General features: G+C 44.0%; 2 protein-coding genes across 2 annotated transcripts in view; both read right to left on the bottom strand.

Moving 5' to 3' along the window:
* The window catches only part of MED26 (mediator complex subunit 26), a 205,820-nt gene that overhangs the window by 107,890 nt on the left and 84,786 nt on the right, over positions 1-13,144 (bottom strand). The gene's annotated exons all lie outside the window — the stretch shown is intronic.
* CPAMD8 (C3 and PZP like alpha-2-macroglobulin domain containing 8) overlaps positions 1-13,144 on the bottom strand; it is a 50,236-nt gene that overhangs the window by 35,818 nt on the left and 1,274 nt on the right. Inside the window, exons 3-18 of the mRNA XM_077788729.1 lie at positions 12,311-12,333; positions 11,256-11,421; positions 11,080-11,132; positions 10,598-10,615; positions 9,536-9,590; positions 9,285-9,398; positions 8,877-8,961; positions 8,490-8,598; positions 7,562-7,789; positions 7,261-7,431; positions 6,780-6,908; positions 4,643-4,832; positions 3,186-3,358; positions 2,955-3,104; positions 2,691-2,852; positions 659-801 (exon numbers count right to left, since the gene is read on the bottom strand). Coding sequence (XP_077644855.1) covers positions 659-801; positions 2,691-2,852; positions 2,955-3,104; positions 3,186-3,358; positions 4,643-4,832; positions 6,780-6,908; positions 7,261-7,431; positions 7,562-7,789; positions 8,490-8,598; positions 8,877-8,961; positions 9,285-9,398; positions 9,536-9,590; positions 10,598-10,615; positions 11,080-11,132; positions 11,256-11,421; positions 12,311-12,333 — 1,969 coding nt within the window. The remainder of the gene's footprint in view (positions 1-658; positions 802-2,690; positions 2,853-2,954; positions 3,105-3,185; positions 3,359-4,642; positions 4,833-6,779; positions 6,909-7,260; positions 7,432-7,561; positions 7,790-8,489; positions 8,599-8,876; positions 8,962-9,284; positions 9,399-9,535; positions 9,591-10,597; positions 10,616-11,079; positions 11,133-11,255; positions 11,422-12,310; positions 12,334-13,144) is intronic.

Here is a 13,144-nt window from a genome sequence, read left to right as displayed (position 1 = left end):
AAATAATGGAATCTAAAATGAAATTGGTTTTCTTTCACCAAATGGAATCAAGGGGAACAAATGCAGCAGCTGCTGCAATCCCTCCTTTACATCCTTCTCCATCCCTGCTCTTTGAATTATCTTGATTTCAAGAAATTGAATCAGCTTTTTATACCTGTTATACTTCATTATCTATTTCTTAACTAACCCCAGAAGCTCCTCTGCTAAGAGAGGCTTCCAGGAAGTTCAGGATGCAGAGGGAAGGCCCTTCCTCAGGTGCAGCATCACTTGTGGTACTTCACAACCTTTCCTTCATGCAGATCCTCATTCTCTTGGTTTTGACCACCAGCTGAATGGTCCAAATCATGAGCAATGAGTGACTCTGCAAAAACAGCTGTAGCTTGTAAATATTCCAAGAAATTCACAGCAAATTGCAACAAAATAGTCTTCAAAATTATAATTGGCACTCTTTGCATATGTCATTTTTTCAGAATTAAATTAAATTTAACAAAGCAGTGTCAGTTCATTTTTTTTTTTTACATCTACCAAGCCATTGGAAGAATTTCCCTATCACTGCCTTGTCTAAGCCTGGGGGCATGGAGGTGGAAAACAGGTGAGAATAAAAAAAGAAACCAGCCAGGAGCATCACAGACAATAGATATTAAACCCCAAATGTTACCTTGGTGCTATTTTGGAATGCATGGTGGCCACCAAGGTGCCCGTGTGTGGCTGGAAGGCTGGGACAGCCTCGTCTGTGTACATCCCTCCGTTCTGCCTGTGGTTCAGGCTGACTATGTCAGTCATCACCACCAAGCCAGTTTCCTAGACAATGAAAAATCAACACCACAAAACAAAAACCAGCAAGGTAAAAAAAGAAATAAATAAAAATAATTAAAGAAAAAAAAACCCCGAAATATGCAGTGGTTTGTTTGTTGTTTTTTTTTTTTTAATAGAATCCCTCAATCCTATTTCAACACTTACAGGGGAAATCTCAATTGAATCTTGAGGATTTTTTTAAAGCTTTCTGTAAAAATGACTGTTAATGTGAAGGTGCATAGGCAGAGGCTTTATGAGAAAACTCTTGTCTGCTTGGAAAATGCATTTAAATTGGTATCTAACATTACTGGGTAAGTGTGACAGGTCAAAAAATCGAGTTTGCAGCTCTCAGTAAGGACAAAAAAAGCTGCATCAGAGGAAAAAAACCCCTCAGACCCCGGTGGGGGGAAGCAGCAGTGGGCAAAAATGAGGATTTGGAGTTTGTAATTAAGAGATCGAGGCACTGGGGGAATGGGTGAAAGCCTCTGGGGTTGAAGGCAACAACCTTCAACAACCAATGATAAAACAATTTCACTAAAAATCAGAGGAAGGGCAAAGAATGAAGAGATGGGGGATCTGTAGGAAGCAAGGATCATCATTATCAGCAGTCATGTGGATTAAAAGGGGAAAGAACAGCAAAGATCAGAGCTGTGGCACTGGTTCTCCAGGCCAGTCTGCATTTCAGAGGGGCAAGGAGGGGAAGATGATGTAAAGAATATCAAACATTTCCAGCTCTGCCTTTTCCTTGTCTCAGGGAGCAGGGGTTACACCCTGCAGTGGTGTGGAAAGCAAAGAAGGGATGGGAGCAGAGCCTAAAAGGGTGAACTTCTCAAACAGATGAGGGAACACCCATTTTAAACAAAAGCAAAGCAAAAAGCTCATGGAAATAGCAGTTTTTTCTTAAGAGCTACAAATGACTGGTTTTCAGCTTTAAAGGTTGCACTGTTAGTATGCAAAGCAATGAAAAAATTAAATAGTGCATGAGTACATTTAAAAAACCCAACTTGTTTTAAATGCTCAACTTTCAGTTTGATTAAAATGCACAGCACATATCAAAGGAAATCAGATTTTTTAAATCTGGCCAGGTTTAACTATGGGAACACACCAATTAACTATAAATATTTAAGGAGTAACCTGATCAAGGGTATGAAGGTCTTTCATGCAGATGGCAACAGAAACTGGGAGAACCAGGGCAGGAAAGAAACTGAAATGATTTCCAAAGTCAAAAAGGCTACAGCAAAGATTCACATTCCACTTTCCCTCCCTGCTGGAGTAGCTGCAGAAGAGATCTGCAAGCTCACCCCTGCCTGGAGGAACCTTCTGGTCCCTGTCTGATTCTCCAGAGCATCAGCATGAATTCCTTCACCCAGCAGGATAACTGGCCCTGCCAAGGTTGGATTGGCTAAAATCAAACCATGTTTCTCAGCTATCTTTGCTAGAACAGTGTGCTATGTTCTCAAAAATCACTTTTCATCCTACCCAGCTCTGATGTGGGGAAAACCCCCAGAGCCTATGGAGCTGAAAATGCCCCTGGAAACATGAAAGCACAGAAGAGAGAAGAGAGGCTGGCTACAGAGCTGAAAATGCCCCTACAAAAATGAAAGCACAAAAGAGACTCTGCAGAGAAAGGAGGCTGGTTATGGAGCTGAAAATCACCCTGCAAACATGAAAGCACAGAAAAGAGAGAAGAGAGGCTAGTGCTGGACCTGAAAATGCCCCTGAAGACATGAAAGCACAGAAAAGACACTGCAGAGAGAGGAAGGCTGGTTATGGAGCTGAAAATCACCCTACAAACATGAAGGCACAAAAGAGAGAAGGGAGGCTGGTTATGGAGCTGAAAATGCCCCTGAAGACATGAAAGCAGAGAAGAGAGAAGGGAGGCTGGCTCTTCCTACTGTGAAGGCAAAGCGAGCGTCCTTGGTGATGTCCCAGTGCCAGGGGAAGACAGAAGATCTGCGGCGCCTACGTGAGGACATGCCAGGCCACCAGAAGTGCCCTTCTTCCTTTGGAGCTCCAAAAGCATCAGACACATCATACTCTGCAAGCTCCTGGAACACCTGCAGGGAGAGGGCACAGGCTGCTGTCCACGGCTGCTTCCTCCAGGTGGGTGAGGATCCCAGGGATGAGAAGAGGACATCAGTGCTTGAAGCTCGCTCTACCTGGCTGGCTGTCAGCTGGAAGCCTGTTTTGAGCAGGTAGACACTCTTGTCCACCGTGGCCATGCAGACACAGCTTCCTTTTGCAGCTCTGACCTTGATGTTCACAAGGTCACCAGGCCTGGTCTCGTTGGCCGAGAGCGTCACGGCAACCTGGGAAGGGAAATCCCATTAAATGCTGTGATTGTCCCAAAACCAAAGAGCAACGAGGCAGCAGCCCTCCCTCTCCACTACCTGGTTCTCAAAGGAGGGGGTGACAGGGAACTGCAGACTGTCTGTGACCCCCTCTCCGTTCTCCCTGACGTAGTACACCAGGAGCCGACCCAGGGGAGCCATGGAGTGAACGACCAAGAATCTCAGGAAGGTCACGCACACCTCAACCTCTGCTGCAGGTGGGCTGGGAGGTGCTGAAACAGGAATTGTGGAGGAAAAAAATAGCTTTATTTATCCCAATCACTCCCTTCCTGCCCCTTCCTAACGCTGACAGGCACAGAATTCCCCATCCATTCTGGACTTGCATTCTTGTTCTTGCTGCACACCTTCTTGAGTTCAGAATCTTCTCCCTTTTCCTCCTCGTTGTGGAAGGTAATTAGCACTCCTAATTTAATGAGCAGCATGAAGAAGGTGGGTAGGGAAGGATTATTCAGTGGTTTTCCAGGCATGAGATCAAGGAAACACCCAGTTAAGTTATCAAGCCATTGAAATCAAACAGAAAATGTTATCTGTTGCTGGAGAATGCTGATGAGAGCAAAGGAAGAAGCTTGTAAAAGGATTATGCAGTTCATGGAGCAGGGAATCACTGGAGCTGTTAAACAGAATCACAGAATGGTTTAGGTTGAAGAGGCCTTTAAAGATCCTACTGTGCACAAGGATGACTTTCACCAGACCAGGCTGCCCAGAGTCCCACACAGCCTGGCCTTGAACTCTTCCAATGACAGAGCAGCCACAAAGCCCCTGAGCAAACCATAAATGCAAAGCTCAGAACAAACCTTCAGTGCAGAAAATCATCACAAATCCTAAATTACTGATTGCCAGGGGCTTGGTGGGTACCTGGAGGGAGGTTCCTGTTACTCTTTCCCCAACTCTCCAAGTGGTTGCCAGGGTATCCCGGCTTTTCCTTTGGCAGCTGTTATCTCCATCTTCCCAAACCCACCAGTTTTCACCCTCCTGCTCTGCAAATCCACCAGATTTGTGTCTTTCTGTTACTCCTTATACAAACCAGGAGTCCACATTTCATTTCCCTTGCCCTGTGGGCTGTGTGATCTCTTTTATCAATCAATTTAATTTTCTCTTTCCATCTAATATCCTCTCTTCAGTTTAAGCTCAACCAATTGAACCAGCTGCCCCAGCCCTGCCATACACTTCCCTGCCACTCCACTCCAAGCAAATATTAGAGTTTTCTCAACTGAGAACGACTGCAGAAGGACCAAAGAAAACTTTTCAAGAGTTACCCCTCTTGAAGAATTCTTTTACATGCCTGAGGGCAGTGATTTTCACTATTTTTCTTGCACAAAGTTATCTATGTTCTTTAAGGAGCACCGCATTAAAAGAAAGTTAATAGAAGTTAGTAGTAGAAGTTGTAGTAACAGAAGTAAGTAATAGCAGTAAGTAAATGTAGTAATAGAAGTTAGTAGTAGAAAAGTTGTTTTTCACTGAAAATAGGGGTGAATTGCATTTCTGGTGCTGGCTACCTGTTCCTGGGAAGCGTGTGAGGTCAATGTTCTTCTCAAAGGGTGTGGTGGCCCTTTTGCTCCTCTGCTGGGTGACATTGCTGGGCTGCAGCCCTGACAGGACAATGTTCCCTCGTGATGCCACCTCATAATGGAGAGTGAAGTTGCAAGGACAGGTGGATTTCACTGCAATCCAGGCCTCCTCTCCCACCTGCAGGCAGGGACAGAAAAGCCAAAGATTTGCTCTGTTATGAGCTTTGGGGTGACAAAGCAGAGAAACCTGCCTGGGTTCCAGGCCACAGGAGGTGTGAGCCCCCTCCTAGCAAATAGATGCATTGAAAAGTGTATTATTACATTAGCACTGTTCTCAGGGACTTTTTCAACAATAAAAAGGGGCCTGTGTTCAGCTCTCCACTCGCTGCAAATCTACAGGAGAATGAGCTGGGGGTTGTATGCATTAATGGAACAATGAAGGAATCTCTGGAATCCTGGAAGTTAAGCCCTTTGGCACAGAGCAGCTGTCAGAATTGGTTGGATTTTAGACACCCCTTCAGTAGCCCAGCCCAAAAAAAGGAAAGAGTTGGGTTGGGGGTGGGAAGAGATATATGTTTGATAGTTTTTGCAGTTTAAATCTGATTACATCCATGTGGCAAATATCAATTCAAACATCACCATGAAATGACTGGGAAGAGATCTGAGGGAAAATGATTTCACATTACAAAGTTTTGATAATAATTTGTAAGTTGGGCACTCAGGAAGGTGTCAAACACACAAATAAATGAAATTTGATTTTTTTTTTTGGTCTTGGTAACTCATCTGATGCCTGCAATAGACTCCAGAGCAGCACACCTGGGCACTGAAACTGCACCCAGAGGGGCTCAGTGAGTACTGAACACCCCCAAGACAAAATCCCTCAAAATCCCAACAGAACAGACATCAGCCATGGGATTAGCACTGGTCATGTCTGAAACATCTCTTTTTTCAGCTCCAAGTGCTCTCCCTGCAGAATGCACACATGGCACCAAGCAAAAGGGCAGAACTGGAGCACAAGGATGGTTAAACACAGTGAGAATGCCACAGAGTCCAAGAGGTGCCTCGTGACATCAAATATTTGAAGTATTAAGAATTCCCCAGAGCAAATGATGAAGCAATTCATTAAAAAATGAATGTAGCTAATTGGAACACCCAGTAAGAGCTGGCAGTGCACAGAAACAGTTCACAGATCAGCTGGTCATCCAGCTCCAAGCTTTCCCACAGAAGAATTAATTCTAATCAGGTTATAATAAGAACAATGTGTTCAGATTAGCAGTGTATAATCCCCTTTCCATACCTCAGGAAACTTGTAAAAGATTAATTAGCCATTAAACTTCCATGAAATGCAATGATTTAAAAAATGCTCTTATTTGGCTACAAAGAGTCTCAAACCAACCTGACGAACCTGCTGATAACAAATCTTAGTGTGTTTATGGCCAAAACCCACTTTTTTTTCCACTGAACAATATGCAGACCTTCACAATATTTTCTTGGGTAAGAAGAAACCCTGAACAATTCTCAGAAAAAAATTATGCAACAGGAATCATGGTTAAATCAGATCTTTTCTCTATGAGAGAAATCACAACAACTTTTATAGAGCTGAACTACATTTTTAGAGAAGCTCCTATAAAACCTACCAAATAAGACAAGGCAGTCATGTTCAGAGCTCAATAACTGGAAGATTGAACAGATGCAGATGATATTTAAACTGGAAGTTCCAGTGAGACTACACAGCCTTAATTTTGGTCTTTAGTAATTCAGCCACTCCCACTAACATCACTTCCAATCATTTTCAGCAAGCAGTGGGCACTGCTGGAGGCACAGAACACACATTGAGATGTGGAAAACTGAAGTTTTCCATGCCTACACCCACCTCCTCTCTGAACAGAAAGGGTTGGAGTTGAGGTGCTGCACGGAGCACCAAGGGAGCTGTGCTTAGCGCCTTGTGTAGCCCACGTTCAACAATTATTTGTTGAAGTGCAGCCGTTTCATCCTTTGTGGTGGAAACTGTTCAGGTTCCCAGAATCAGGAATGTCCGGAAATATTTAATTAGAACAAAGCACTTTAAACCAAGCAATGCTTGGATTTCATTTCATTTCCATGGTGGAAGGTGAAGCCAACATACCTGGAAAGGTTTATCTGGTGCCTGGAGCTGGATGTGACACTTGCTGGGTGAGTACCAGCTGCTGATGGACAAGTAGTTGGGCAGATATTGATCCCCAGAGGGTTTCCCATCAATTGCTGTCACTTTGGTCTTAAAAAATGGAAAAAAAAAAAGTTGCATCAATGTAATGCATTTGGTTCTTTCTTAATCTCTACTCTCCTCTCCCATTTTATACCTTTCACCTTTCATCTCTTGACATCTTTACTCCCCAAATATTGGACCCTACTGCCATGTTAAGGTGTATTTGGAGGAGCATCTTTTCATGGTGGTTATCAACATCAGTTCTGGCAGCAAGAAACAAGCCAGTGTTTGCTGTGTTGAAACCCAGGAGCTGGAGCTAAAAGGCACTGAATTCCTGTTTGCAGCACTGATGTATAAAGTGCAGGTTTGACAAGATTAGTTACATTAAAGCCTGCTAATCCTATAAGGAGCTTTTACCCACCTCCAGCCAGACATATTGGGCAGCTGTGGGGATGGAGGGGATTTCAAACTCCACCAGGCCATTCCTTGAGACCAGTTCACTTGTATAAACATTGTCCTTTGGCGTGAGCTCAGCTTTAATTCGGATGGTGACTCTGTCAGCTGGACTTCCATCGGGGTAAGTGACCTCCACCTGCACAGTGGGGCATTTATAGAACAATTTGCTTTAAATTATCAGCAGTTCCAGGTGGGGGAAAATCACTGGGGTCAAGTCAGTGCAAATTAAATCAGCCACATATCCATGGCTCTACTTTTCACCTCACCTTGCCTTTGTAAGGCAGGCCAGGTTTGAACTGTTTCCTGGTGTCCTTGGAGTACTTGATATCAATCAGCTGCTTCTGGACGGGTGTGGAGTCATCAAAGGTCACCTGCTTGCTGCCATCAGAGCTGATCACCGTGGCCCAGATGTTGACTGTGCCTCGGAAGTGCTCGGGGACATCTGCTGGCATCATGTCCCTGACACACACCTCAAACACGGCCGAGCCATCCATCTGGGGTGGGCACACAAAGGGAAGGGGCTTTGCACACCCTCACAGGGCACAGAAAACAAACCTAAAGCACAGGCAGCTGGTGGAGGCTTACAGCAGGGTTTGGGGGGAATTAATTGGGAGGGAAAAGGAAGGGAGGAAGGGAGGAAGGGAGGAAGGAAGGAAGGAAGGAAGGAAGGAAGGAAGGAAGGAAGGAAGGAAAAGGGAAGGGAAAAGGTTCATTTTCCTCCCTTAGCCACGCTCTGGATTAATTCTGTCACCTCAGGCTCCTGCTCCTCTCTGCCACACATGCTCTTAAGATCAAAATTATGCCAACAAATTCTCATCCCACCAAATCCCAAAATATCCTGAGCTGGAAGGGACCCACAAGGATCATCAGTCCAGCCCTGTCCCTGCCCAGACCCCCCAACAGCCCCACCCTGAGCAGCCCTGAGACCGCTGTCCAAACGCTCCTGCAGCTCTGGCAGCCTCGGGGCCGGGACCATTCCCTGGGGAGCCTGGGCAGTGCCAGCACTCTCTGGGAAAAGAACCTCTTCCTAATATCTAAAATCATAAACACACCATGTAAAAATAAGCAGTGGCCCCTGTATAAGATTTACTCCTTCATTTTCTGATCTCCCATCAGCAACAAAACAGAACTGTGGGATAAATTTTAAAGACAGATCAGGCATTTTATCACATGTGAGTCCATGGTCTCCCTCACCTGCATGGTCTTGAGGACAGGCTGTCCCACTTCATGTCTGTAGTACCCAACACCATTTATAGTCATATTGACAATTAATTTCCCTGTCACTGGTTTTCCAAATGTGTATCTGGAATGCAAAGAAGATGATCAATAACTTCCAGCTGGTTTCTGTTCTTCTGATTATATCAAGACAATTAATTACCATGTTACCTGCACATCTAGAAAACGTTACCACAGGAAGTTTTCTAGATTGTTATTTTTACCATGTTTTTGAAGGCTCTTACATCAGAAAGCTTCTGATGATGATTAGAAATCATCTGAAAAGTCTGCAGCAGGTGGGACCCAAGCTGCAGTGACTGCACTACAACCCACAGCAATGAAGCCTGGTTTGGGACCTGTTCCTACCTGGCATGGACAGTTCCTTTTTCACACAGCGAAAGGTCACGGATGTAGCGCGGGGGATCAATCAGCAGCTCAAACTTTGGCAACACTACAATGAAAAGATATAAAGCAATTTTTTTTTCAAGCAGATCACATTGCCCAGCTTATAGCAAAAGTCCCCACAGCTCTGACAGGAGTTGGTTCTGATTTATCAGGGTAGCACCCAGCAGAGGGTCAACCAACAAGAGCAGCAAACCAAAACCACCTGGCAAGGTGATCTTAGTTAGCAGTGCCTGCATCCCTGAAACACATGGCTCTAAGGAATTTTTCTTCGTGGCATTTTAAATGCAGTATTTCAGGCGTTTCATCACAAGTGAAGGCATTTCACAGTGCTTTGCTCTTCCAAATGCACCTGGGTTAGGGTCAACTCACCGTATTTCTGCACCTCAAAGGATTTGTTGTAAGTGTGGCCCTGCATCTCAGCAAAGATGAGCCATTCCCCAAACACTGGCTGATCAGACAGGGGAAAAGTCATATTGACAATGCCTGAAAAGGGAAACAGCACTCTGTGAGCTCTGTCACTCTCCAGCCCTTGCCAAGCCTTACTGAGCACCACTCAGTGGAAGCAGAAGCAAAGGCAAATCACAGTACACAGAGGAAAAAAGAAATAATCTGGCACTTACCACAACAAAATGGCTTCAAGTTATTCCATTCTATCATCCGAGACCCCCGAGGATCCTGCAGGGGGTTTAGGGATGAGAAAATGGGTATCGCTCATATATTTAACTCAGTTTGCAACAAAGAACTTCCTTTTGTAATACACACACCTCACTGACAGCTCAAATGTAACCAATGCCTGTCAAAAATGTCTCAAAAATACCTTACACCAGGGGTATTTGCTTTCTGGAGTTATTTAGGAGCTCTGCTCCTGTAAGCAATGCACACAAGTAAATGCTGTCAAGCAGCAGATCTGTGCCCTGCCTTAGACGCCAGTCCTGGATGGGATGAACTGACCTCATTCCTAAAAGGAGCTGTACAAGCAGAAAGACAGATTTTAGATGACAAACCCAAATGAAATGAATCCTGCTGGTTTTGTCAGCATTAAATCTTCAACAGGAGTGACTCCTCCTGCTTTTTGATAGGTAAACACATAAAAAACAACAAAAAAATCCAAAACCCAAAAAACCACCACAACCAACCAACCAAAAAAAAAAAAGAAATCAAACAAAAAACCAAAACCTAAACATAGAAGGAACCTCTCGTTCACCTCATAAGAAAGAAGACAGGAGAACCCTTTCCTTCCCATGAATTTCTGCTCTCCACTATCTCTGGGTGCAGAGATGAGGGTAGCCCTGCTCTGCCAGCCCAGCACATGAAGGATAGGAGTGGGTGGGCATTGAAAAGAAGGGAAAGGGAGTGGGGCTGTCACAGTTACAAATCCCAGTGAACCAAGCCAATTCTTCTCAGGCTGAAAGAATTTCTGAAACTGAAGTAGAAAACAAGGATATTTGCTGGTGATAGCAGCAAAAAAAAAAAAAAAAAACAACCCCCCCCCGCCCCCCCCCAAAAAAAAAAAAAAACCCCAAGGCACAGAGATCAGATATAGACAAAGGGATAGATAATTGCATTGGTTAGGGGTGGAAATGGCCATAATGGACAGGAAAAGCACAGATTTGTTCCTTTAATGGCTACACAAACCTTGTACCTCTACAGGACAGGTGCTAGGTGGGCACACAGATACTCACCACCACATAAGCTTCAATCTGAAAGAAAAAAGAAAAATAAAAGGCTTTATGAAAAAATTTTTCTGCTTTTTGTGATGAAGTGCTGAGTCAACATAAGCAAGGTGTGAAACCCAAAGTGACAGAGTTTGAACATCTCTTCTTTGCTAAGAGGAGCCTAAGAAGCACACATTTAATTCAGACATCTATCTGGAAAAGTGATAATTTACATATCTGTGCACTAGCTAAATAAGGTGCAATTTTCTGAAAAATTCTTGTCTCTGATCTGGCAGAGCTGCCTCCTATTTGCCAGCAGTCCAAAAGTTTGTGTTCTCCTCCAATAAGAATAAAACCAAGTGAAAAAAGCTAAAACAAGCTATCACAAGCTATGCCCAAACAGGTTAAAAATCCAGTTCTGTTTCTGCATAAGTGTACATTTGAATAAAATGCAGGCTACTAAGTATTCCATCCCATTGCACAGTGTGAAAGAAAACAGCTTTCTTTACCCTGTCGTTGACTGGCCTCAGGTCAGAAGTCACCATATAGAGGTTTATCAACACTAAAAAAAAGGAAAATAGGGAATTTATCAGTCACCAGAGCTGAGACTGAAGAGAAGAGCTCATCCTAAAACTCCCCTTGAAAGCAGCCCTAGCACCTGGCAAATTGTCCAAGATGATTTTACCTTTCTGCTTGGGTTTGTAGAGAGGTTTGTCAGTCTGGATGAACACTGAGGAGCCCTTGCTGTCGATGGTGACTGTGGTGTAGTTGTGGAAAATGTACCCTTCCTCTGCCAGGTGCCTGTTGCCCCAGACCTTCAGGTGTGCTTGTCCACGAAGCCCTGAAGGCACCTAAAAAACACAAGGTGAGGAACACACAAAAAAGCCTTTGAGCTTTTGGGGAATGTAATTGATACTGAAGTGAGCAAGAAGAGGCACCTGTTGTGTTTTGGTGTAAATCTGTGTTAGTAGTGCAAAGAGAATTAAGGACATACTAGGTTTTCTACAATATATACATTTCAAAGGAGGTAAATTCATGATGAAAACATGGCAGGAAATTCTCTTCTGTCCTTTATCACTCAAGCAGAGTGATGGTTCATCCACGAGCTACATATGCAGCCCCCAGTAAAGAAAATATCTTATGTGGGGAAACCAAACCACAGCTCTGCCAACAGAGGGAAAAACCCCAATGAGCAACACAAAAAAGTCCCCAAAACAAAAAGTGCATGCATGTACATGTTCAACCAGGTGCTCAGAGAAATAAGTACTTTAAAATTACTTCAGATTAAAAATGACAAAGTAAAAAATCTGATACCATTCCAGATGCACACAACTGAATATTTTGTTCCACCACCCCCCTTTAACATCCCAAAGATGACAAGCCCAAATTAAGCCCTAAGTTAAGAAACCCAACATTTCTAAGGGCTTGTTCTTCTAGTCCAGCTCCATTTTGCCAACATTTCAAGTCATAACCCCCACACAGAATTCTGTACTGCCACTCTTACAAAATAGCCCAAACACAGAAATTTATGTGGCCACAAGCCACTGGTTTTCTTTAGTGGAGTAAAGGTGAGCTGTGATGGGTTGAGCTTTGTTGTCTTCACTCTCCACCTCAGTGTGTCCTCCTCAGTGTGTGCCCCAGCATGTGACATTTATTTGTGCCAGGGAGCAATGCTTGATGTGGCTGAGGGAAAGTCCCGTATATGTTCACCAAAAACATCTTAAAATAATTGACACTCACCTTGAGCTTAATTGTTCCTTTATCTAAAATATGAGAGAGAGAAAGAGAGCAAGAGTTATTCTCGAGGTAAGGCACTAAGATTTTAAATCTTTGCAGTTGAGTGAAGGAAGACCCCACACCACAGAGCTGCTCCCTGCAGTGTCCCTTTGTTGTGATTTCACCTGAAGTCATTTTCCTGCACCGCAGGAAAGAAGTCTGGAAAGAAAGTGCAGGAAAGAAAGTCTGCAGGGTGAGAAGTCAGACCCAGTAGAGTTCTCCAAAATAAACCTGGTCCACATTTGTTGACACCTTCTGCCCAATGTAAACTGCAAAGTGCTCTGTGACTGGAGAGCACCCCCAGGGCTGAGGTTCCAGCCTGTGCCTACTGAAGTGTTTTGCTCTAAAAAGGACCCGGCTTCTTTTGGGACTTAAATAATTCTCAAAACAAACACTCATGGCATCTCTTTGGATTGCTGGATACAGCCATATCTAGGAGTTCTCTTGAGCATTTGCTGTGCACATGTGTCAGCATCACTCCCTTTGAATTGCTTTGCAATTGTCAGCCACTTTCAAAGGCATCAAGGGGAGGGCACAACCAGAAACAACTGTTCCAAGAAATGGAATGGCTTTCATAAAACTCCCAGTTTTAACATACAGAAGGGTTAAAACATGAGGGTTAAAGAGCCTGTTTGCCTTGACTACACTATAGCTTCCACCACTACTGACAGTGGTACCACAGGGCTACTGGACTTCACTTTCACCAGAGTAAATTCACTCAGTGTTAAGTTGGATATTATCTAATCACATTGCTCTCACTCACAGGACAGAGGTATCTGGCTTGGATTTTAAAGATTT

This window comes from Lonchura striata, chromosome 28 (genome assembly GCF_046129695.1).
Source record: "Lonchura striata isolate bLonStr1 chromosome 28, bLonStr1.mat, whole genome shotgun sequence".
In the NCBI taxonomy this organism is placed as follows: Eukaryota; Metazoa; Chordata; class Aves; order Passeriformes; family Estrildidae; genus Lonchura; species Lonchura striata.
Note: the sequence above shows the minus strand (reverse complement) of the source record. Positions and strands in the feature narration are given on the sequence as shown.